At 37.8% G+C, this 21,708-nt stretch overlaps 1 protein-coding gene across 6 annotated transcripts in view; it reads right to left on the bottom strand.

The window, feature by feature from the left end:
- The window catches only part of LOC140337582 (uncharacterized), a 186,491-nt gene that overhangs the window by 68,749 nt on the left and 96,034 nt on the right, over window positions 1-21,708 (bottom strand). For 3 of the 6 annotated variants that reach the window (XM_072421292.1, XM_072421293.1, XM_072421294.1), the window contains 5 exons: window positions 15,001-15,074; window positions 13,184-13,269; window positions 12,344-12,383; window positions 11,609-11,689; window positions 588-695 (listed from right to left, as the gene is read on the bottom strand). In XM_072421292.1, the coding sequence (XP_072277393.1) occupies window positions 588-695; window positions 11,609-11,689; window positions 12,344-12,383; window positions 13,184-13,269; window positions 15,001-15,066 (381 nt within the window). In that variant the 5' untranslated portion in view covers window positions 15,067-15,074. Of the gene's footprint in view, window positions 1-587; window positions 696-6,024; window positions 7,234-11,608; window positions 11,690-12,343; window positions 12,384-13,183; window positions 13,270-15,000; window positions 15,075-21,708 lie in introns of those variants that run through there. The other 3 variants (XM_072421296.1, XM_072421297.1, XM_072421295.1) reach the window with 2 other exon arrangements.

Here is a 21,708-nt window from a genome sequence, read left to right on the forward strand (position 1 = left end):
TACCAAACTGTAGATTTTGCCACTCCTAATATTGTAGCAATTTCTCGGATGTTTTTTTTTCTGTTTTTGCAGCTTAAGGATGGCTTGTTTCACCTGCATGGAGAGCTCCTTTGACCGCATGTTGTCTGTTCACAGCAAAATCTTCCACATACAAGCACCCCGCTCAAATCAACTCCAGGCCTATTATCTGCTTAATAAATAATGACATAACAAAGGTATTGCCCACACCAGCCCATGAAATAGCATTTCAGTCCATTGTCCAATTACTTTTGAGCCCCTGAAATGAAGTGATTGTGTAAAAAAAGGCTTTAGTTCCTCACATTTTTGTGCTATCTCTTTGTTCAACCCACTGAATTAAAGTTGAAAGTCTGCAGTTCAACTGCATCTGAGTTGTTTCACTTAAAATTATTGTGGTAATGTACAGATCCAAAATTAGAAAAAAGTTGTCTCTGTCCAAATATTTATGGACCTAACTGAATATATATATTTAGTTATATATAGATAGATAGATAGATATTTGTGATTGTATATTGACCCTTGGGCATAAAGATATGGTGATATATACATAATAAATATAAATACCATACCTCGTATTTTCCCCCATTCTCTGACTTCATTGCATCAACGTCCAAGAGCAGTGACCACACCTGACCCCGGACTTGTAAAGGAATGCCCTTGTATACTCTACGATACATCTGTGATGCGTATACAAAATGAAAGGAGGTATCAATCAACAGTTCAAAAAATGTAAAATGCAAAACTTAATACTAGTTGTAAGGCTTCAATGGTCACCTACTGGCTTTAGAACTACCACAGAATAACTACACAGATCAGACATGTCAGAGTAAATTCAAACATCTTTATATACACCCGTGCTGCTAGTATTCCTACAAAGAGAGTTCAGCAATGGCAGCCACCATGTTTATCTCATAACACGTATCTTTAAACAGTGATTCTCCTATTATACATTGGATTGGGCTCCATCCAGAATTATTTAATGTATTTTATCAGTGCAGACTATTGAAAGGAAGCACTGAAACTGGTTGCCAGGACTGATTACCCAAACTCAAACAAATCACCTACATGATCTATGTAATACACATTTTCTCAAACTAGTCCCCAAAAAACGTAAACTATCTCTTCCAAGTAAAAAACGTCTTTTGCCATTTAGGCAATTGCTGCCTATTACCTCACAAAGTAGAAACATGCAGTTACAAATTAAATTAGTTAAGCCTTACAGCCAGTTTACGCTGATAGCCTTTCTGTATACAATTTTTGGAGCTGTTTAGCTGGCTGTTCCTGTTTTGTATTTCAGGTCACAGACTGCCATGAGCTGCTAGGAAGAAAAGTGATAGGAATGTGGGAGCTTCTTCCATTGGCATCTATATTTTAGGATGGAATTGGTTGTTCAGTGCTACTCTTTTTAAGGATTCCTCTACACTCAGTACATAAAGGAGCTACCCTGGACTGCATAAGAAATCTCAAAAGCAGTTTCGGTTTAGCTCCCTTTTTCTCTTTGTTGCAGGCTATTTTTATGTTGCAATGTCAACCACTTTATGGATGGACAGTCCTTAGTATTCAGTATTATTTGGGTTTTATTCAGCTTGAGTTTCAATAACTTAGCTCCTTGGACAATTATTGTATACAATGTTTTGGTTTACACATTGGTTTGGTTGTTTTTCAATAAAAGTTATAAACTGATGTTTTTTAAATTCAAACTCAATAAATGTCATGCAGCCCCAAAGTTTTCCCCCCAGGTCTGCATTATGTGTAATTTATTTATTTACATTTATAAATCTAGTGTGTTAATGAAATATACAACCTTGTATCACCTATTTACATGTACTGGGAAAAGAAAACAGAAAAAAAAGGATTATCCCCATCCAAACCACCAAGAAGTGATGTATAGTGAAAGTAATTCATGGATGGAGAAAAAAAACAGCTATCTCATGGCAGCTGTATCTGTATCTGGCTAGAGGTCTTTTTCAACGTGCTTTGGGTAATTAAAACAGTATTGCCATGTTTCATTCTGGGAAGCTATTTTACTTCATGAAGATTGAAGACTGGACACCCCAGATATGACTCCATTCAGAGAAATCCTTGGAAATTTACCTTTCCTAACTCTCTTGACTACTTGATTGATTATAAATGTCTTAATCTTAGGGCAGCAGACACATTTTCATAGTTTTTCTTCTGTTGAACCCTATTTCTTTTGTACCCTTTTCTTTTAGGTTATTTATCCTTAATTTTTTTTTGTACTGTAAAAGTTAGTCTATTCACTGTAACTGGAAAACGTTAATAAAAAGTCTGAAACAAAACCGTAATAAAATTGAGCAAACCCTATTTAATGTACAGCAATGCATAATATGTTGGCTTTATATATATATATATATATATATATATATATATAATATGTTGACTCTTGTTTATTATTAATATTATTAATAATAATGATTGTGCATTTATCAGGTATCTAATACGTTTTAAAAAGCTTGGGTTAAAAGGCAGACTTCCAGTGGTTTGGGGATAGAGTTTAGATTGGTACAAATGCTAGATTTTCATCACTGAAAATGAGCATTTGCCACTATTTTAGACTTCATTATAGGTTTGAGAACAGAAGATCATTTCAAGTGACCTAACAGAGTGTATGTGGCACGCTCCCGTCTCTTTCTCAGTAGATTATATACCCAGGAGATCATGTAATGTCTGGGTTCATGATCTAAACTTCTGGACTTTTATTCTATCCCTTGAGATGAAGCAGTTTTGATTTTATTGTAAAACAAACAAAAAAAATTACAAAACAGTTGTATCCTGACTGACTATAAAAGACTGTAGGGTTTACATGTATGTGTTTTTATACTGTTAACTTACAATACTTTATCAGTTTTTGTGTACATGTAAGAAAATTTAACAGTATAAAAGTACATTATAGGATTGAAAAAATAAAGTGTAACAAAATTGTATAAGAATTGCAACAATAAAACAGCCAAATTATAAATGTGAACAAGTGGACAATGGAGGTAGCAATTCTTAAATATAACCAATAAAGAAAAAAAAAAAAAAGAAAACATCCAACAATTTTGTACGTGAGTCATTCAGTAAATCAAATAGAGATTCTTCTATATGAAAAAGTAGAACAACAAGAAGGCAAAGAAACAGAACAGAAAAAAGAAATAAAAAAATTGAAAATGATGGGGAAGCGGGTATAAAGGATAAAAAGAAAAAAAGGAAAAGCCAAGTGGGCCAAGTAAAAAAAGAACAAAGAGAAATTAATAATAAAAATAAATGAAAACGGGGATGGAAAGACTTTATAAACTAAATAAAAAAACAATCAAAACATTATATTATATGCGTGTCTTGTTGAAGGAAATTCAGGGCACCCATATCTCATCAAAATTTAACCAGAGAATTCTTTTTTAAGATGGGTCAGTCTTTCATTAATCATAACCCAATTAATTTTGGTGTAATTGGGGTCCAGGGGAATTATGTTTGATTTCCAAGCTTTGGCTAATGAGATTCTGCCAGCCAAGAGTATCTGCTTAATCAGTCTTAGATTAGATTTGGGAAGAGTCAAATTTAACTTGCCAAAAAGAGCTGCTTCGGGAGAGCTCTGTATCTCACAATGCAAAACCTTGGAAATCAGTTTAAAAACGTCCTTCCAGAAACGCATAGCAATAGGACATGACCACCAAATATGCAGCAATGGACCTCTGAAGTCACACCCTGAAAATATAATGGAAAAACAGACGGAAAGAGTTTAACCAACGTATCTAGAACCAAGTACCATCGGAACATTACTTTATAATTGGCCCCCGTCAAAGCTGAGTTCAGGGATACCTTAGAAAGGGAGTAGGTAAGATCACACCAATCCTCTAGATCCCAGGACAATTCCAAATCATACTCCCAGTCCATCATATTTTTAACTTACCAATTGGGGATACCAAGGTCCAATAAATAACTGAAATTTGTCCTTTTGTTGTGGCTACGGAAGAACATGTACTCTCAAATAGAGAAGTCCACATTGGTTTAGGGACCAGTTTGATAATTGAATTAATGAAAGAATGTAGTTGTCTCTAATGGAAGTGTTCTTTAGTAGGAATTTCCTGTTAACTGGATAGATAGACCCAAGAGAGTATTGACGGTTTATCAGTCAAGTCTTTCAGCCTCACAAAGCCCTTTGAAATCCACTACTCAAACTGTTCAGGATGAGTTCCGGGTGGAAATTCTGAGTTATGCCAGAGAGGTGTAAGGGGTGCATGAGCGGAGGAAAGCTTTGGATGATTGTGGTATTTATTCCATATTTGAATGGAGTGTATCAGGGAAGAACAGGAAATGATATACCTTGATTTTTTCTTTATCCATATAAGGGAATCAATGAACCCATTAAAGCTATCAAGATTTTCCACTTCCACTCATTGTGGTCGAGCTCCTCGAAGCAGGCTCATGGAAAATTGTGCTATCTGGGCTGCCACATAATAATTTTTCCAATTAGGGACTCCCATCCTACCTGACCTTTTAGTTGCAAATAAATTTCTGTAGTCTAGATTGAAGAAGTAAAATATCCTTCTGGGGGACCTGAATCGGTAGAGTACGAAATAAATAAATCAATTGAGGTAGTAGATTCATTTTCATAGTTGCTATCCAGCCTAGTCAAGATGGGGGAGAATTAGACCAATGATTAAGGTTCGTGTGAATTTTCTTGAATAAAGGAATGTAGTTGGACTTATAAAGGGTGTCATAAGAGAGTGTCAAATTGTTACCCAGAAATTTAAGTGTGTTATCGTCCCAACGAAAATCAAATGTACGTTTAACAGTGTCTAATATCGCTGTTGGAATGTTAATGTTAAGAGCTTAAGAAATAGATTTATTAACCCTCAAACCGGAGCACAGGGCAAATTCGTCCAAAAGTTGACAGAGGTTAGGTAGTGGTGGTAATCCGAGAGGTAATATACATTAATATATTGTCTGCAAATATTGCAGATTTATGTTCGACTAGACCACATTTAATCCCTTGAATATTTTGAATAGCATGCAAAGCGATTGCTAACAGTTCGATTGCTAATGAAAACAGGAGTGGAGACAGGGGACAACCTGTCCGGTACCCCTTCTAACCGGAAAGGCGACAGAGAAAAAAGCTCCCTAAAGAAATCAAAAAGAGCAACAGGTTAGTAAAGTAAGGACCGAAGCCCATAACTGATAAGACCCGGAACAAATATGACCAGGAAAGACTATTGAAGGCTTTCTGGGGATCGATAGACATAACAGCGCTTGTCTCGGGGAACGCTTATCCCAATTTGAACTTACAACAGATATAAGGTCCATTGCTCGTCTTGTTTGATTGGGTGATTGTCCATGCTGTATAAAACCTACCTGGTCTGGATGGATATAACACCCTAAGAAGGAGCCTAAATGCACTGAAAGGATCTTTGTCATGATCTTAAGGGCACAAATGATCAATGAGATTGACCTAAAATTAGCAATTTCTAAAGAGTCCTTCCCCGGTTTAGGGATGACACTTATAAAAGCTCTTACCATTGCTTAATAGGGGATGCTCTTCTCTCAAAAAAAATAAAAATATTCCACTACATGTGGGACTAAGAAGGGGCCAAATATTGTGTAGAAAGCATTAGAAAATCCATTTTAGGCAATTTAACCTACCTAGCGTTTTAATTCTGTCAGTTTTTGATGCAAAAAGTGATAAATTTCTATGCAAAAAAAATTGTGTTTTTTATTGTGGGCCTGTAATTCTTAGGATTAACTCCCAGGTATGATATTTATATTTAGTTTAGTATAATCATAAATTGTATTATAATAAATAATTGTAAATAATAATTATATAAAAAATAAGAAATATTGACCACAACAATGTATTTTTTTTTCAAAACTAATTTATCAAAACATTTAAATAAATAAATTTTTTTTCAAAACTAATTTATCAAAACATTTAAATAAATAAATAAATTTAAATAAATAAATAAATAATAATATGAATTAAATGCAGATTTTAGAAAAAAAAATATTTACATTTCTAGTAGACATCCTGGGTGTGGTAGATTTTGAAGCAGGGTGCTGCACAAAGTCCAACATCACAGTCAGGACAGTAGAACCTGGTTTCCTTTCTGATCTTCCTTCCTCTGTCATCGGTCTTTGTAGGTGCTGCCTTTTTCTGGGTTGGTAGGATGTATTCAGTGAAGTGACGACCAGTCAGGCGTTCTGGGTTGACAACGGTGGAAGCACTACGTCCAGGTCTATTCATAGCCACTGATGGTGTTTGGTGGTTCTTGACTATGAATTCTGAAACTTGCAAAATGAAGTCTGAATGATTCACAGGCCTCTGACAATTTTTTCTGTACAGAATGTAGGCATTCCATTCCATTCCAGGTACTGCTCAACAAGATGCCTGAAAATCTTTTTGTAGTACTTCTTTTGCTGTTTCCTCATCGCTGGGTGGAATGTCAAAGCTTGATCAGCTCTGTCGACACCTCCCATGGTGTTGTTGTAGTCAATCACCACCTGTAGCTTTATCACTTCTTTCCCACATTTTGTGTGTAGCAGAACAGTGGAGGCATTATGAACAGTACTTATTAGGCACACATCTTTTGTTTCACGCCATCTCAGGGCAATCATCTTGCCTTTCTGCCAGGCAACAATTTCTCCTGCCTTCAGCTTCCCTTTTGCAAACTTTGATGGCAGGTTGCGCTGATTAGACCTAACAGTTCCATACGAATCTGTTCTGTGTTGCAGAAGCTCATAAAGCTCAGGAGAGGTGTACAAATTGTCAGTTGTGAGACAATAGCCCTGACCTAGCAATGGCTCAATGAGAGATAGTGCTGACGATGTTGCCAATCCATAATGGCTGTATCTGGGGTTAAACTGTGTCCCTTTTCCAGTGTAAAGTACTGTATTCCATATGTAGCCTGATGAGGATTTTCATGCCAACTCGTGCCCTCTTTGACACAATGTACTGCATCCAGCTGAGCCTCCCCTTGTAAACCATTACACTTTCGTCAATACTGATGTCTCTGGCACATAGATCTTCTGGAATTTATTTTAGAATCATTTGAGAAACTTCCCAAATTTTTTTCAGTTTTGGTGTAGGATGGGTAGTCTCATCAAATTCTTCATTGTTTGAAAAGTGCAGGTACTTCATGATGAGGGAAAATCAGTATTCTGGCATGACTGTGCCCAAGAATGAAGTGGCAAGCATTTCGTTATTGGACCAGTACCACTTCTGCACGGGTTTGCCCACAACTCCCTGCAGGATCACCAAGCCCAAATGTCATCCTTGGTCACAGGTTCCCACTTTCTGCTTCTTGCAAACCTCAGGCGTGGAGCACCTAACTGTTGTCCAGTGTATCTGCATAAAACAAAATAAAAAATGTATTTTAGGATATGTTCTTTTATAGTGTGGTGAAGGTTGCAAGTAATATGTTAGCAAACATAGAGCAGAATACATATTTGCATAAAAAAGATAATTTAGCAAAAAAATTTGAAGTTAGCAAACACAGAACATCATACATGTTTGAAAAAAAAATGTCAAAAAACAAAGAGCAGCATACATGTTTGCAAAATAAAAAAAAATTAAAAAGGTACAGAGCGGCTTACCGCAACAATTTTTTTGATAACTTCATCGCTCAAAAACAACTTCAGGTATGCCAGGGGGTCGTTGCATTCAGCCTCAATTTTCATCCCAGGTGCGTCCATAAATGGAAATCTTGGCTGTGCTGCCTGGTCCGCATCAAGGTCTATGGGGCACCATGTGTGCACAGCACTGATCTCCAGAATCGTCGCTCAGTTCACTTTTGCTGTCTGATGACAAATTTTTCTGGTGAATCACTATCGCTCGATTCCACAAGGGACTCCAAATCGCTATTGCTGCTTTTAAGTGCCTCGAAAACAGGGCTTGCGCCAGCGAGATGCCTTTTTGACGTCATGTGGTCAAGTCTCCAGTAAGCAGTCAGGAACAATCAAGGTCAAAGCCAAAGTGGTCAAATGATACATTCAGAAACTGACTTATAAGTCATCAAGTTCAAAAAAGGACAGATCAAGGTCATGGCTAATAGTGGGCAAAATGCAAATCAGAGCACTGGGCAATGATGTTTGGTGCACTAAAACATGTATTTGTACATTTAGTATGTGTTTTTTGGTGTTTTTTTACTGTAAAAACTATTTAAAATCCCCAGGCCCTGGGAACCCCGGGCGGCATTTTAAAGCAGATTACATGGCAATTTGTTTTTTAATTGCTCGGCCATGCCCCCTAATGCAAAAACGCCCCGGCATCAGAGCAGGATCATTGGATTGCCACTGGATCGCGTGGTGCAAATAAGAGGGGCTTTTTTTCTTACCTCGAGTGTTTTTCCTACCCCGCTTTTTGCAATAAAAATCCACCCCGAGTCACACTTGGGATTACCACTAGGGAGGTGAATAGTATTATCCGATTCAATTGGGGTAAATGGTTTCTTCAGAAGTTCAAAATGTTTGGGTTTCAGTTTTTGTAGGTTAACCTTCTGAAGAAAAGCAGCCAGCCCATCCTGAATAAAAAATTCCAATGGGTTGTAAAGGTGCTAATAAAAATCTTCAAATGCAGACAAAATTTTTTCAGGATTTTGTTATATCTTATAATTCTTAAGTTTAATTTTGGGGAAGGTGTGAAGTATGAGTCTAGGGTTTACTTTATTAGCTAAAAGGCTACCCGGCTTGTCCCCCCAAAGAAAAAACTTATGTGAGGCCCAACGCGGTGACTTCTCTGCTCTAGTGGTCAAAGGGAAACATAAGCTCCATACATTTAGTTTCCATTTGCAATTTTAGACCTGCATGTGGATCATCGATACGTTTGTTCTGAGTTTTCTTGTGTTGGGAGCCTATACGTATGAGTTTGCCCCTAACATATGCTTTATGGGCCTCCCAGTTAATAGCCAGCGAGGTATTACCAGGGTCAATAATTTCAAAAAAGCCACGTAGAAGGCCTTCAATCTCCCCCTTTATGGCGGGATCCGATATTAGGTTTTCAATAAGTCTCCATCTAAACCCTGCCTGTTGCCTACCTAATCCTGTTAGATGTATAATAAAGGGGTCATGATCGGACCAAGGAGTTGTCAAAATACGAGCCCTTAGTATATTAGGTATCATACGAGACTGAACAAAGATGTGATCTATGCGGGAATATTGATTGTGGGTGGCTGAAAAGTCGGCAGCAAAAGTGTCTGAACATATCTATTTTACATTTGCTAACAAAACCCACCACCACAGCACCCCAAATGCTTGGGCAACTTATAAAAGGTGACCTCTGCCTGGAAAATAGTCACTCGTACCTGCGTCATGTACATACGTTAAGTACTGTTTACTGGGAGGTAAGAGAAAATGTTGTGTATAGCCTGTTCCTGGAAGTATCAGGTCATTTATGACCAGGGCTTCAGCAAAAGATTGGGATGGCAGTGGCACATGGGGAAGCTATGTTTAGACATTTATTGGTGTCTTCATTACATCCACTGTGTTTATCTTTATCTACTTTTGTTCTTTTACTTGTTTAATATATTTTCATATTGCTTGGTTTACTCAGAGTTTCTTTAAAGCTAAACTATGTGGAGATAACACAAATTAGGGCAGCTCTGTTTTTATTTACACATCATGTTTTTTGTTTATTTTTAATACAAGCATTGTACATACCTGAACATTTACTGCTATCCCTCTATTGTGGTTACAGTGCAGCTGGTCTTGAATGTGAGAGGAAAAAGCAGTATAATGATGCCATCAGTTCTTTTGCTGACAATATTAATGCTGATAGGAATACAAAGGTCCAGTCACATAAAGTAGACTTAATGATTTGGGCCATCAGATTGGGGACATTTAGTAGTGTAAAAAGTAATCCAGGGGAAATCTCAGGACAAAAGGTGGATTTATCAGCAAAAGGGTTTTCGTAATTTTACCTCTAAAGTATATATTATATATATTTTTATTTGGCAGGATATATTATATATTTTTTTTAATTGGCTGAAAGTCTGCTAATTTTTAGCTTTAGAGTAAGATAAGTTTCATTTTTTGCTGTTTTGTTATGAAGACTTCCCTTAACTTTCTTGACCATGAGATTATACAGGAAGTGAGACAAAATATCTGAAAAGTGAAAGGAATTGTCTTTGTCAATGGAACAGGTGTTCCCACTGGACATTTAATTCTCGTCTCTAGTATTGGTGACAAGTGTAAAATGTTGGATATTCAATCACTTTCAGTCAAGGTAGTCCCAAGGCCAAAAAGAGACTATTTACCTAATAGGAACACAGAAAGCACAAGAATTGTGACAGACTTACGTAAACTTTGAGGCCTGGTAGTATTATCATAGTACCATCTTAACAAACATAGTTGGTTGCATTTGAAGATGAATACATTTCTACTTTGAGATGTTAAATAGACAAAGAATCTGAACAAAGAATATATCACCTTACTGGAAAAGCCTTAGGGCAGTTGAATTTTAAACTAGCTCACAAAATACAATGCAGCTATTCACAGTTTAAATATAAGGCTAAAGAAAACGCTTTCAAAACAGTTTATAAATTTATTTATAAAAAGTGAAAAACAGATTTTATAGCACCCAATATGACAGGAAAAAAAAAGCATATTAAGAGTGCTTTGTTTTTGTCAGTATTCCTTAACCCAAAACCATGTTACCTTTCTTGTTTGGGGCGTCACATAACAGAACAGTGATGTGCAAAATGTAGTATTTGAATAACGTGGCAACACTCCACAGATTTCACATATTAGCTCCCCGCCCCTATTGTAACTGTCCTTCATTTTGGTTTTCAATGAAAATTAGTTATAATTTGCATTTTCCACATAAAAAATTATGATTAATTATGATAAATGTGTATCAAGGGGTCAGAGAAGTCCTATGTCTGACAGCTGCTATACTATCAAATGCTTTACCCAGAGGCATGGAACACTCTGGAGCAGGAAGAATGTGTGTGAGGTCGAAAAATTGACAATGCACTAGGCATCAGACTATAGGTAATCTCTCAAACAAAAGACATGTAAATAAATATTTGATAACCCTGTACAATTTTAAAGACATAATATTGGATATTGAAGTTATTGCCTTAGTCCAGCTGTGACCCTTCTTTTTTTAAGTGTTTTAAAACTAAATCTTTTATGTTGATTTTAGATATTGTGAGAGAAGTGTAAGAATTGATAATTGTGTAGAAATTGACACTCTCTATTCATCATGGTAATGTATTGTCACCAAGACCAAATAGAATTCTGGATAAGAAATCCAACATTTTACAGCTGTGACCATAACAAGGTGTGGAAAAATATTCCAATGGGGACACGTGTTTCTGTGGTAAAAGTGATGATGAGCATTTCACCTTACTTTAGAAAGATTACAATTCCTGTTGAATCTCCAAATCAGGAAGTTAAGAAAAATGAAAGAGTATAGGAGTACGGCTGTGTACACACGTGCAATATTTGTCGTTGGAAACGAACGATCCATGTAAGATCATTCGATAATTGTTAAGGAAACGAACAGACGTGAAGTTATTTTTCTGGCATAATGATAATGTTAACATATATATTTATATATCATTTGTCATTTGTATTTTTAACAAGATATTTTCATCACCTTCTCACTGTTCCTATATTTTGTCCATTTCTTCAGCATCTTCAACCATTTGTCCACACGTTCAATTTCCTGCTGCTTTTGCTGATTAAAAAAAAAACAATCAAGTTAATGACATGAATAACACAGTTGAACAACATTTACAATCTGCAATCTAAAGCTACGTACACACTTCCAATTATTATCGTTAGAAAACGAACGACGAACGATCCTGCACGATATCTATGAACGATCGTATAGCACCGATCCTGCACATAGAGATAACGACACGATTGTTCGTAGATATTGTACACACAATAGATACGATCGTTTGAGCGATAGAGGAACTATGTGCACGACAGGAAAGTGAACGCACGTTCGTTCAATACGCATGCTCAGCCCATGGACGATCAACGAACGACCGTACACACGAACGATATTCAACGATCGTCGTCCAATCCCATCCGCCGGTCCGGTCGTTCGTTTCCAACGAGTTTCCTCGTTCGTCGGCGTCGTTGGTTACTTTTTTACGAACGATTTTTTGCCCAATCGATCGTTCGTCGTTCGATTGGAACGATAAAAATTGGAAGTGTGTACGCACCTTAAGACTTCTCTCAACAAATCAGATAATATAGAACCATATGTGAAATGATAAGAAAGCACAATAGACAAATATAAACATCAGAAGAAAAGAGCAACAGTATTGAGGCTACAGGTCAGGAAATATTTACAAAATGTAAACAAGAAGCAATATTCTACCTTTTCCTCGGCTGCTGTCTGTGAAGGTAGTTCATTTTCACTGATGGAAACAGAGGACAAGAGATATTAATATTAGTTACATCAAGCCATTGTATATTTTTTCATGTGCTATAGTCCTAGAGAAGATCCCTTTAAATGATGCCGAACAGAGCCATGACACTGAAGTCATAGGACATTGAACTGCTATGGCCAGCTAAATGTACTAAACTTTTTTTGTTTTAATTTAACACAAATCCATTTACTAAGCACTTGGCTGTGAAATGTGTAAAGAAAATGTCTTACTAATGGATGTTGCCCTTTATTATATGTACCATAAACAACAATAAGCAAGACTGGCTGCAAAATTTAATTGTGTGAACAGACAACAGACCACTCAAAGCAAAAAAGGACACAGCTCACTTGCAAGGATTGTAAAAGTGGCTCCTTAGTGGTAGAACAGATTTGGATTTATTTCATTATCAGCATGGCTGTTGAACAAATAGAGGAGTAATGTGCTTTACAGTAAAATCGTCAATGACAAAGGTCAATCACATAATCCTTATTGACCAGCAAAAAGGACCTGTTTAATCAAATGCATACAAGCTAGATGTAAACAATGCAGAATGTACACTAGTTGTAGCCTATGTAGGCAACTCTCAAAATAATACATGGAAGGAAAATTTTGAGTGGTCTCTAATTCCTATATGCTTTGATACTTCTGTATAAAAAGAGACCTGGACTTTGGTCTTGGACATTTAAATGATTCATGTGTAGCTTTTCTGTACATGAATCTAATCACTTAACCCTCAAGTCAATTGAAAGGTTTAGGCAGTTTCTTTATTGAATGTTTACTGAACTTACTGTAAGAATCCAAATCTGTCAGTGACTTTATATAGAGCAAAGTCTGCATCCTCCCAAGGGTCAATCTGGGTCTCCGGTTGCCTTCCCTGAAAAAAGTAAGAAAAGTTGATGAAATATGCAAAAGATTGTCATTACAGACATATCACGTACAAGGCATGACTTTAGGAATTCCAGTCTATGAAGCACACACTCAAGAATGCAAATCTTTACAGTGAAACATTCAAGAATGCAATGCGTACATTTGCACTTTGAAGAATGAGAATACTTTTCAGATGCACATTCAATATTGCAAAGCACCACAGCATACAAAGTGTAGAATGCATGTCCTGAGTAGGTCTGGCTGGAGTACAGCTAAATACCAGCAGGCATTTTTCAAATTTAGGGCAGTGTCAAAATCAAACATACAATCAAGCATACCAGGAATACAAGTCTTCAGTAAGACATTAACATTTTTTTTTTTAATAACAAAAAAGGGGACAAAAAAAAGGCCAGACCAAACTTCTCCTTTCCCAATGGAGGACCCAATAACTTCTAATGGCATTTTAAAGGGGAACTGAACCCAAAAATGAATATTTACTATGTTGTAGAGAGCATCTAAAAGTATTTATTGTGCCCGAACTGTTAAACAATTACATCTGTCTTGCATTTTTTATAAAGTATGTGAGAGCAAGTCCTGGTATGCGAGACTGCCTAGCCACCACCGGAAGCCTTATGGTGGGAATGTAAATTGAAATATTGACTTCCTCTGACTTCTCCTTTCTAAATATTTATTATAAGATTTGGTGAGTTTTTTGTGAAACCCTCAGATCTGTAATACCATCCACTCTACTCTGACTCAGCTCTACCAATCACCCACTTTATTTATCTCATCCCCTCTTACCCCGCACCCCTTCTTTACAATCAATCTGTATCCTCCTCTATCCTCTACCTTTATTCTACTTGTTTCCCTCCTCACCCTACAACCATTTAAACTATGTCAGCTGGGGACCATATCTGAACACTGGCACGTAATAGTACAGAGCCTCATTACTGCACTAACCAGTAACAGATGTATTCAGAGCTGTAGTAAACAGTCTGCCTTCAACATGTTTCTTAAAGTCTATGGGTGTCTATGACTGCAAGGATAACAAATACATGTAGATAGGTGACTAAGATCCTCAATAATATGTATCGGGTGATTAACTTGGGTACTGTGTGTTTGTCAGAGCTAAATCAAGGCAAGTACCTAGGGCCTGGAGGATGTCCAGAGGGCAAACCTACAACCTATATACTGCAGTAAATTAGAAAAATCTTGGTGTTATTTAGAGCTGTGTATGGCAGGAGTGGATGGCAAGGTCAACAGTACCCAAAACAAGATAGCTACTTCCATGCATTTAATGAATGTTTTATCATGAATGCAAGCTTACCGGGGAATCTTACATTCAAGTGAAAAAAAGTGAGAATACATATGTAATATTAAGTCTTTTAGAGCTTATGTCTGCTTTAGGAAGAATGCAACAAATAGTGTTGGAACACACATATATTTTGGAATTATGTTTGATAGATATTTCACAGTTGTAATTAATATTTAAGTTAAAGAATAACAATGCAGATGCTGATTCAGACCACCACATTTAGCTTTATCCATGAATTAGCATGTGGTGTGCAATCCAAGATTTTTATTAAGAAGAGTTAATGGACCAATAACCAGTTATCTTAAGCCCATTTTTTGTAAATTTTCTGCAACCTTTACAAGGCAACACATATTAAATGATTTATAAAATAGGCATACTATTTGTAGCGATAAAACATGGTATTTTTTTATATTTAACACACACCTTCTCATATTTGCTGATGATATTTGCTCTTTCTTGGGCTATTAAAGTTTCAATGTCTTTCTTCATGTCAGGGTCTACAAATAAAAAAATAGAAAAATAAATATAGCAATATGGCTGCAGTACACTTTTCCATGGAAGAGCTAGTATAGCTACTGTGCTACTGTGCCAGTATAAGGTAGCTACCATGAAGAAGAGTTCTGTGATCCTGGCCTAAAACTGCAAGTAGACTGGGTAAAGATAAAAGCCTCAGATGCCAAGTGAAGTTTCAAGATGGCAATGCAGGAGGGTTCAATTTGACAAGTAAATCAGCCATAATCTGCAAATAATTTGTCCATATTTGCAGGCTATAGTTACTACCTTTTGTGATCCCCAACATTTCTGCCAATTTAATTCTGCTTGAAGTTGTTCTCTTTGCCACTCTGCTGGTCACACACTTTTAGATGTGGAAAAATCTCCCAAGGGGGCCGTCTTACTATGAACTATTACTAACTGTTGCATTCTGGACAAAAAAAGTTTATTCTTCATGATCAGACAAAGACAGCAGGGCAAAACAAAACAAAAAACATAATGGGATAATAAAACAGACATTATGTTTGCTGACCAAATTACTGTTAGCCTAATAATGTTGCTTTACTGCTGTACAGCTTCTGCAAATCAATTTTTTGCAAGCCACATTCTAGCATGGTGAAACATCCAGCACTTGCTAAGAGCAGATTGTGGAAACTGATTTAAAGCTGATCTTTAAGTGCATTTAAAGAGCTATGTTTAAGGATTTCATAAACACACATCTTTAGAATTTACCTACATACATTTCTAATCTTTAGCAGTACAGACTTACACAGTGCTGTCCATCTAAGACTAAGGGCTTTCTAACAGGCGGAGATTATTACCATATCAGTGTGCTACTATTTTTTCACTGTACTATCACAGGCTGTAGGGTGATGTTTGTATTACTTAGCTGCAGTGTAATATAGAAAGGTCTCAAAGAATACAATACCTGACTAAGAAGATGGAGCAAAGTATAAAGTGACCCTGTAACCTTTCTAATAAAATACATCCAAATGAAATCCTCAGCTCTTGTTCTACTGCAGTAAAATCATTATCATGGGGAGCTTGCATATAATATAATGTCTATTCCATGCATTTGTTGAAAATTAGATAATTTGTGGTGTGTTGTGACACCAAGGACTACCATAGCTTATTAAACATACATATGTATGTGTAATATATAATAAAATGGAAATACATTCTATACCCCCAGCACATTTATTCTACAGTATGTTATAGCACACCTAATGAAAGAGGTACTATGGCTACACGGACAATAAAACATATCACAATAGTTATACGAAACCACGCAAAACTGTCTCTCAGAAGATAAACAAAGAGTCGCCTAAAACTAGGGGAAACTGACAAACCAGATAGTAGTGAAGCATCCATACCTCTTGTCAATCTGCCCACTTCCGTTCTTTTGACAGGTACCATGCCCCCTAACAGGCACACTATGTCCAGCCACTTTCAGTTCTTATTAAGACTGAATCTGCCCTTTTAAAGTCTAAAATGCCTGTTTAAATAAAGCATTTATAGTATTTTATTATACAAGATTTGCATGATTGTAGGAGTAGAGCTAAATGAGTAAAAATCAAATATAAAGAGAACAAATGAATTTAAAGTGTACCTAAACTCAGGATTTTCACTTTACATAAAAGGGTAGACAACCCTTTTATGTAAGGTGAAAAATTCTGCTTTTTTTTTTGTTTTAAAAAGGGTGTAGCACCGCCCTCTAATTCTCAATCACCTAGGCGGTCGAGAATAGGAATGAAAAGCCTGTCGGGACACCTACATCAGGCATCCCGGGAGGCTCTTGGGCGCTCCTTCTGCACATGCCAGAGCATCTCGAAATTTTTTTTTCATCCTACGTCACTCAATCTCGCACCTGGGTCAGGTGACGTAGGATGAAGAACAGGAAGAAGAGAAGATGGCGGCTCCGGGACAGATGTCAGAACAACGCGGGACCTGATGCAGCACACCCTGGATGGGATCGGACTGCCCTGCGGGATTGAAGGTAAGTGTATTTTTTTATTTTGCAGTTTTGGGTTTAGTTTCTCATTAATCTGTCCTTTGAACCAGATTAGTCTCACATATTACAAGGCAAATGATGTGAAAAACACACTTCTCTAAAGATATGTGGCACTAGTGGTACTAAAATAGAGAATCCCAATCACATCAAGACACATTTTACCAAAAAAATGGCCCCAGATTTGAAGGTTTATGAATTGGCATCTTTTTGATAATCCACACGGCAGGTACTACTATTTCCACCATTTTTTTAGCACAAAAATTTAAATGAAGCTATAAAGGTTGTGACAAGGTTTACCAATACTGTCATGTTGTCTGTATGTGTTCATTGTGCTTTTTAATGAATAAAAATAGCAATTTCTGTGTAAATATTGAAGCTTTTTGTTAACAGCAGCTTCAACTCGCATATTTGCATACACTACACCCAACTGCCAATTGCCCAGTGTCCTATGAGATAATCCATTTGGGTCCCCAAATGGAGTTTGCATATTAGGGACTTCCGGGGGCCACTTCCCTTACATTGAGCATTAGGGTACTGCCAACTGTCTGTGCAATGTGGTGCCTTAAATATACATTTGCCTGCTAACCAAACTTTAAAGTTGCTTTTAGTCTGGTGGTGGGGTAGCGCTGTGGTTACCCCTTTCTCATGCCATGGAACCCTGGCTCAGGGGAGATGCTCAGTACCCCTCACAGCCACCTGGAGTCACTGTGGGGCGAGGGACTGAGCAGCTTGGGGGATGCCTCATACATATAGCTGGACACTTACCTTTCCTTGAACGGAGGGATGTTGCCAACTGAAAATGTGGGAGCCAGTGGGAAACACTTTTTGTCCACAATCGCCCCCCCCCCCCCACCCTGAATAAATTTCATGGCCATCATATCATGCTACCCTGTGACACATAGCTATCCCTTACATTATATAAACCCAATTTCTCTGTAACATCCTGATAGAGCTTTTAATGACATGTGTGAGAACAATCAAATGTGACTATTGTTTTATTTTTGTTACGTGGTGCATAATTAAATAGAAACAACCCAGGGACTTTCTAACTTGCAAATTAAATAATAAAATGTGTACATTTTGTGCAGAATAGAAACAGTTTAACTTTTTTCTAGAAACCATCATAAACAACTCCTATGCAGGGGTTTTGTCAAGTCTTAGGAAACAATTGTCACCATCATGAGTTTTTAGATTTAAAAAAGATCTATGATATGATGGTCTGTTGGTCACAAGCATATTATACCTTTGAATGAGTCACATAGTGACTCACTCCAGGAAACTTGTGGTTACCTCCATCCCCCCCACCAAAACTTAATCACCACTATCTGTCACGAATAACAGGGAGGGGAGGGAAACAGAAAGGTTATACTCAGGACTAGGCCTCCAATGGCTAGGGAAAAGGGAATGATCACCCCTAGCAGACACCCTAACCTAGCCCTAACTCCTAACAGTATGAATATCCCCCTGATGGTGGGAATACTCATACACAGGAACCTAGGCCCTAGTATCCCTGCATAGCCCTAGGAGTAGTGACTGGCTTGAGACTATTGGTTCCTTCCCTTATGAAAGACCCCGTGTCTCCCTGAGGCCTAGTAAACAACAAAAGAACAACAAAAGAACAACAAAACACCAAAAGTAATTCAACTTATCTTAATAGCAGATATATAAGCAGGAACTCTGGATAGGACAACACACCAGCTCTTCACATCCGAGCAGTGAATATCAACCACATAGCATGAAGTGTGAGGCTAGACTAAATGGAGGAACAGTAATGACCACCAGCTGCAGCTGATACAAGGGGTGTGGTCATTACAAACAACAACACAGAAAAAATTAAAAAACAAACAGACTGTCAGATAACCTCACATGCAGCTTGTCTGACAGATTCTCTAACTTCAGTCACGGAAGGGACCGTGACACTATCATTCCATGGTGCACATTTTATTGTTTAATTTGTAAGGTAGAAAGTCCCTGGGTTGATTCTATGTAATTACATCATATATTTTACTGTTATAAACTCTTTTACCACCTAAAAAATTTACAACAATAGCCACATTTGATTGTTCTCACACATATGTCAATAAAAGCTCCATTTACAGCAAGATGTAACAGAGAAATTGTGATTCATAAGGGGATAGCTATGTGTGACAGGGTAGCACAGTATGATTGGCATATATTTTATTCAAGGGGGGATGTGGACAAAAAGTGTTTCCCACGGGCTCCCACATTTTCAGTTGGCCACATCCCTCCAGAGAAGTTAAGTGTCCAGCTTTGTGTAACAGGCACCCCGCCCAGATTTGTCACAAGGCGGCAGTGAGCCGCACTGAGCGTTTACCGTTAGCCAGGGTTCCGCTGCATGTGGAACGAGTAACCGCAGTGCAACCTCATCACTAGTCTGAATGCAGCCTAAATGTCATCTGAACGTGGCCCCGGTAGTCCCTAATATGGTGTTCAGGCGATAGAAACAATCAGCAGAGTGTAATAGGGCAGTTCATTTTGATAGGCAGAGTTTTTTATGCTCTTACGAGGCCATAGCTATGAAATTTTAGGGGGTGTTGGCCACAGGCATCCTCTACTTGCACCTCAAATTTTGTTTACCTGTTGCCACCAGTTCAAGAGAAATTTGGGTTCAGGCGATTGAAGCCTTCAGCAATGTGAAACAGGGCAGTTCATTTTGATGGGCAGAGCTTTTAATGTTGTGACAATACCTTAGTGATGACATTTTAGGGGGTGTTAGCCACAGCTGTCCCCCACTTGCACCTACATTTTTGGTACTCAGAGTGATGTAAGGCTGCAGAACATTAAATGCAGCATTCATGAACACACAGCTACAAAACTTTCCCTTACACCTTTTACTTACCTTCTAAAAGGACAGGTAGGAGTTATCTGAGTAAATACAATAACATATCTGATGAAGGAGTTTTCTGAGTAAATACCCCTTATTTACATACAACAACATTTCTAATAGAAGATAAGGAATTGCCTCATAAAAATACCTTTCAATTTCATTAACATGTCCAGACATGTCCACCCACATGACTCCCACCCGCAACAAACACATTTGAGAAGCACAGTCTTTGATGTAATGAACTAATAAGGTCTTTTAAAAAAAAATCTCAAATCTAACTTTACAACGCCTTTAATATACACCAAAAAATTAGGCTTCTTACACAGGAGTTTAAAGCTTTCTTAGGGCATTAAAAAAGAAATAAATGGCCGGGTAAAGACGGGAGATTCGGAGCTCCAAACAGAGTGTTTTTTTCTCAGACTCTAGATCCTCATCAATGCCGACGAAAGCACCGAAGAACGGTCACAATATGAAGGGGAATCCCTCTGCTACACAGCTCAGACTGCAAGTGTCAGCTAGCGGCAACATAGTGGGTTTTTTCCCACAAACACCGCGGACGCAGGAAGATCCTGGCGGAGGAGACAAGATGGCGGACTTGCCATGCAATTCAGCAGCCTCACCACTGTCCAATCAGTCTGTGGAAGACTCAGGGCCTCTTTCCTCGCCCTTATCTGCAGGTGAGCTAGAATCACCCTCAGCCCCAGGAGATAAGAGCATTTTCTTCGCTCCCCGCCCACCAGGTCTGATTTAGAGCTACACACATGCAGATTGGAAGCATGTTTTAAGCAAGAGCTTGCTGAAATTAGACAGAGTTTGGAATCCACACAATCACATGTATCATCCTTGCAAGCAGAACACTCATCCCAATCTCTTAGAATGATCAAGATGGAGGACCAAATAGCCGTTCATACTCGCCAGCTTCACTCTGCACTTTATTGGATGATTGGATGATGATTTGGATGATTTGGAGAATCGCAATAGGCAAAATAATATCAGAATCTGCTGTCTACCCGAGGCCACTGCTACTCCAGATCTGACTGCAACAGTACAAGGGATATTTAATCTTTTACTAGACAGACCTGTGACAACTGAAATCCTTGATGGGGCCCACAGAGGACTGGGTCCCAAATCTTCTGATGTTCTGCGTCCGAGAGACGTCATATGTCGAGTACACTATTTTCATGTCCAAGAAGATATTATGGCGGCAGCACGCAGGAAACGCAGTATGTATGTACAGCACTCGTTCATGCACCATGCAGTCCTTAGTCGTTGGAAAGGATTGTGAAAGATCCTTTCCAATGACAATTATCGCACGTGTGTACCCAGCTTAATTTTCCTTTCAGATGGCAGCCTAAAGCCATTAAGTATTTGGGGATTAGTATTTCTTCTAATCTGTCTGATATTGCAAAACCTAATTACATGCCTCTCTTGAGAACTGTGGAGTCTGCTTTACGCTCCTATCATAACCTAGGTATCTCGTGGTTAGGGAGAGTGAATGTTATCAAAATGGATATTCTGACAAAAATCTTGTATTTTTTCTCTAGGCTTGCATCCCCACCACCGAGTTTTTTATTTTCCTGCTTAGATCGTATGGTCTACTCCTTTATATGGCAAGAGAAGAAAGCTTGTACGAATCGTTTAATACTTACCTGGAAAAAGATAACGGGTGGATTAGCTGTCCCTGATTTTAAACTTTATTATAAGGCTGCAGTTCTTAATAGAATATTGAATTGGACTCATATTAAGGACCACAAGGCATTGATCTCTATTGATGAATATA

Source organism: Pyxicephalus adspersus, chromosome 9, assembly GCF_032062135.1.
Source record: "Pyxicephalus adspersus chromosome 9, UCB_Pads_2.0, whole genome shotgun sequence".
In the NCBI taxonomy this organism is placed as follows: Eukaryota; Metazoa; Chordata; class Amphibia; order Anura; family Pyxicephalidae; genus Pyxicephalus; species Pyxicephalus adspersus.